Genomic DNA, 4,768 nt, shown 5'->3' on the forward strand with positions numbered 1-4,768 from the left:
CGTCGCACAGCAGCAGAGAATGAGTTTGTGGTGCTGAAGAAGGTGAGTGAGATGGAGGAGTTTGTGGCTGCTGAGCCAACACCAACCCTTGGGAATGTCCTAAGGGATGGGACACCTCATCCTCACCTTTAGAAAGGGTTTCAAACCACCATTTGGGTAGTGGTTTGGGGGAAAGGAAGGGAAGGAGTTGGAAGAGGGAAGTGACTTCTCATCCCACAGCAGAGCAGGTGGGAACTAAGGTGGTTTGGAGTGCCAGGAATTCCAAGTTCCAAGGCCAAATGGTTGGAATCACCTCCCTCATCCACTGCTAAATGACACACAGCTCTTCTCTGGGGCAAGAGATGTCCTCCTGGTGCTTTTCCAAGGGGATGTGCCAGCAGAGCTTCTCCACCAAGGGAAGGAGAAGCATGGAGAGGGGAAACCTCATCTCCAGCCTTGGCCAATCCCAAAAAAAGGACCTTTTTGAGGCTGAGAAGAGGCACCAAGTGCTGCAGGTGATCTCTTGCAGGACGTGGATGCTGCTTACATGAACAAGGTGGAGCTGGAGGCCAAGGTGGATGGTCTGACTGATGAGCTCAACTTCCTGCGAGCCCTCTACGAAGCGGTAAAGACATTGTCCCCTTGGGCCTGTCCCCTCCTGGCCAGGAGCTGCCACCACCCATGGGTTTGAAGAGGTAAGTGCAGCTGGGTGAGTTCTTGTCGTGTGTCTCCTGGCAGGAACTGGCTCAATTCAGTGCCCAAGTGTCTGACACTGCTGTCATCCTCTCCATGGACAACAACCGGGACCTGGACCTCAGCAGCATCATCTCTGAGGTCAAGACTCACTATGAGGACATTGCTAACAGGAGCAGAGCTGAGGCTGAGGCTTGGTACCAAACCAAGGTGAACAGACCCAGAGTTACCACAGCAAGTGACCTCTGACCTTAAACGAGGCTGGTGGAGCCTCGTGGTGTCCACCTGGACACCTCAGATGCTTCACTCTTCCCTCTGAACCTCAGTTTGAGGAGCTGCAGGCCACGGCTGGGAAACATGGTGATGACCTGAGGAACACCAAGGGGGAAATCTCAGAGCTCAACAGGCTCATCCAGAGGATCAGATCTGAGATAGAAAACACGAGGAACCAGGTAGGAATGGCTGAAGGAGCTCCTGGAGCTCCATTCTGTGGTCACTCAGCTCTCAGGGACTTTAGCTGCCTCACGGAACCTTAGCTGCTAGCGTGGGAGGTGTCCAGATGGTCGAGGCTGGGACTAGATGATCTCTAAGGTCCCAACCCCTAAATCCTATGGACCTTATCATCTATAGGGTCTAGTACTTTCAGGGCTTGGAATGGACTTTATGATCTCCAAGGTCCATCCCAACCCCAAAAATTGATTCTCTGATCTCCAAGGTCCATTCCAACCCCTAAATCCTATGGACCTTATCATCTATAGGGTCTAGTACTTTCAGGGCTTGGAATGGACTTTATGATCTCCAAGGTCCATCCCAACCCCAAAAATTGATTCTCTGATCTCCAAGGTCCATTCCAACCCCTAAATCCTATGGACCTTATCATCTATAGGGTCTAGTACTTTCAGGGCTTGGAATGGACTTTATGATCTCCAAGGTCCATCCCAACCCCAAAAATTGATTCTCTGATCTCCAAGGTCCATCCCAAGCCCTAAAACTCTCTGAGTCTGTGATTCCTCCTTGGAGTCTCTCTCCAAGGAGAGAAGCAGCTGTCAGGAGCCCCAACCCTCCCTTGCAGTGTGCCAACCTCCAAACAGCCATTGGAGACTCCGAGGAACGTGGGGAAATGGCCCTCAAGGACGCCAAGGCCAAGATGATTGACCTGGAAGATGCTCTGCAGAAGGCCAAGGCTGACATGGCTCGGCAGCTCCGAGAGTACCAGGAGCTGATGAATGTCAAACTGGCCCTGGACATCGAGATTGCCACCTACAGGAAGCTGCTGGAGGGAGAGGAGAGCAGGTGGGAGCAAAATCCATCCCAAGTGTCCCTTCTCCTCCCCCTCCCAGCAGTTGGTCTCCCTTCCTGTCCCCTTGATTTGGCTCTGATCTTCTCCTTCTCTGCCCCCACCAGGCTCAGTGGAGAAGGACTCAACCCCATTGGCTACTGTAAGTAGCACAGGTCTTGCTTTGGGAACAGCCTTGGGAGAAACCTTGGGAAAAGCGAGGTTTGGCCCCACTTCAGAGGGTCAGAGATCTCCACCAGCTTTAGGGGCTTGCCCAGGGGGTGGAATTTGGGTTCAAGTCCCCTGGGTCAAGGTCCTGCTGATGGTGGTTGCTGGAAATGGGTGACTGCCCGGAGAGGTTGTGGCTGATCCACCCTGGAAGTTTTCCAGGCCAGGTTGGATAGGACTTGGAGCCACCTGAGCTGGTGGAAGATGTCCCTGCCCATGGGATGGGATGAGTGTGGGTCAGCCTGGAGAAAGGAAGGATTGAGGGAGACCTTGGAGCTCCTTCCAGTGCCTAAAGGAGCTTCCCTTGCCTTCCCTTGCAGCTGTCATCAGCTCCAACTCTGGCATGACTTCTGGATCTGCCTTGGGAGGAGGATTTGGTGGACTGAGCCTGAGTGGAGGAGGTGGCGGAAGCAGTTTCGGCCTTGGAGGAGGTGGTGGAAGTGGTTATGGCCTTGGAGGAGGTGGTGGCAGCAGCTATGGCCTTGGAGGAGGTGGTGGGATTGGCTATGGCCTTGGAGGAGGTGGTGGCAGCAGCTATGGCCTTGGAGGAGGAGGAGGTGGCAGCAGCTTTGGCCTTGGAGGAGGAGGAGGAGGAAGCTACAGCTATGGAAGTGGAGGAGGACTTGGATTCGGGGGGGGTGGTGGCCTTGGAGGTGGATTTGGAGGAGGCCTTGGCCATGGAGGAGGAGGAGGAGGAGGAGGAGGAGGCAGCAGCAACCTGAGCACCAGTGGAGGAAATTTCAGCTCTGGAAGTGCAAAAGGAACCAACCCAGGCGTGAAAATCGTCTCCAAAACCTCCTCCAGCAAAAAGAGCATCAAGAGCCAAAGCCTGAAGAATGCCACCGAGCCTGAGTAGAGCCACCACCAAACCCTGTTCTCCTGCCTTCCTCCTGCTCCTGCTCATCTCCACCTGCTCCACCCTCCTCTCTCCCAGCTCCTCGCACTGCAGCTCTTCAGCATTTGGATCACAGGCCAAGAAAAGCACTGGAGAACACGTTAAGCAGAGCCCTCAAAGCACCTGAACCAGGATGGAAAGGCAACCCAAGGCCTAAGGGATTGTCCTGCTCGGGGAAAGGTTTGGGGAGGGTCAGCAGTTTGGTTTGGATGAGGTTGAGCAACTTGGTGAAGCTTGAAATGGGTTGTCCCAAGAGAAATGGGGGAGAGAGGAGAAGAAGGAGAAGAAGGAGAAGAAGGAGGAGAAGAAAAAGGAGGAGAAGGAAAAGGAGGAGGGAGAGTGTGGAGGTTTATGCAGTTGTGTCCACAGATCAAACAGCAGTGAAGGTGCACCAAGAGGGCTTTGAGCTCAGAGAAACTCAGGGTTGGGCTGAGAACTTGGATTTAGCTCATCCTGCTCTGCCTTCACTGCTGGGATGAACCAAACTCCTTCCCATTAGGCAACTCCTCCTTATCTCAGGTGTGGGTTACGTTTCTGCCGTGTAGAAACAGCCCAGGAGGAGGTTCCTGGAAGACCTCAGGTTGTGGCTTACGAGTGTGAGGTCCTTCTCCTCCCTCCAGGTGATGGAAAATCCCTCTTTGCCCCATTCCCAGCCAAGCCTGAAAGAACATCATCCCTCCAGACGTGCTGAGCTCAGGCACGTGAGCTTGGCCAGTGGTTCAGGGTGTTAGGATTAGGACATCAGCCTGAGGTGTCTCCAGTTGGGAAGTGACACACCCAGGGATGAGAATTCCACTTGCCATGAGCTTATCCAAAGGCTTTGCCCCAGTTCCTCTCCTGTTCCTGTCCATTCTCTCCTGGAGTTTGTCTCTAACCTCGTGGGTGTGTTTGGTCAGAGGATGCATCAGCCAGAACACATGGAAAACGGTTTGGAATTCGAGGAGAAATCAGTGCTACAAATGATCCCTGAGGAAAAGACCTTCAAAGGCAGGATCAGAGTTGGGAGTTCTGACGGATTTTTGCCCTGTCTCGTGTGAAGTTTTGCTGGAGGAGCTAAAAACGCGCCCAGGTCTTCCAACTTTTGAGCCTTGTTGACTTTTCTCACTCCCTTGGGTCTCCCCAGTGGAGGTGAAAGTTTAAACCAATGGAAATCACCCTGGAAAAGCTTCTCCTGGGGCTGTTCCATCACCTCCAGGTCCTGTGGCTTCCTCTGCCAGAAGGAAGAGCTTTGGTGAAAGGAAAAGTGCAGCAGGTTCAGCCCAAGAAGTGGGAAATGAGGCCAAAGATAGAGCAGTGTCCCAAATTTCCCCTTTCCCGATGGAATTTGTCCCTCTAACCTTCCACCTGATCTTCGTTTTTCAGCAAGTCCCAAGAAGAGAAGAAAATTTGTGGCTTTTTGATCCTTGGGTGGTAGTGATACAGCTCTTGTGTTTTCCTTCCTCTCTCTCTCTCCTTTGGGAACGTGTCCAATAAAACTGGGTTGGAATTGATCCCTTGTGATGTTTTCGTGTGCCAAAGCAGCAGGAAATATTCCCAAGCTCTGGGGGAAAAGCTTGGGAATTCTCAGTAAATGAGGATGAAAAGCTTGGAATTGGTTGTCCCAGAGGAAATTGGGAGAGGGAAGAGGAGGAGGAGGAGAAGGAGAAAGGGAAGGAGGAAGATGGAGAAGAGGAAGGGGAAGGGGAAAGGGGAAAGGG

General features: G+C 52.9%; 1 protein-coding gene across 1 annotated transcript in view; it reads left to right on the forward strand.

The window, feature by feature from the left end:
- LOC103805149 (keratin, type II cytoskeletal 5-like) overlaps nt 1-2,733 on the forward strand; it is a gene marked incomplete at its 3' end in the record, with an annotated part of 4,679 nt that extends 1,946 nt beyond the window's left edge. Inside the window, exons 3-10 of the mRNA XM_009077788.1 lie at nt 1-42; nt 509-604; nt 718-882; nt 999-1,124; nt 1,745-1,965; nt 2,077-2,111; nt 2,497-2,553; nt 2,668-2,733. The exon at nt 1-42 is cut by the window's left edge and continues 18 nt beyond it. Coding sequence (XP_009076036.1) covers nt 1-42; nt 509-604; nt 718-882; nt 999-1,124; nt 1,745-1,965; nt 2,077-2,111; nt 2,497-2,553; nt 2,668-2,733 — 808 coding nt within the window. The remainder of the gene's footprint in view (nt 43-508; nt 605-717; nt 883-998; nt 1,125-1,744; nt 1,966-2,076; nt 2,112-2,496; nt 2,554-2,667) is intronic.
- Nucleotides 2,734-4,768: the final 2,035 nt, after the last annotated feature.

The sequence above is a fragment of the Acanthisitta chloris genome, unplaced genomic scaffold (genome assembly GCF_000695815.1).
Source record: "Acanthisitta chloris isolate BGI_N310 unplaced genomic scaffold, ASM69581v1 scaffold25610, whole genome shotgun sequence".
NCBI classification, from domain to species: Eukaryota; Metazoa; Chordata; class Aves; order Passeriformes; family Acanthisittidae; genus Acanthisitta; species Acanthisitta chloris.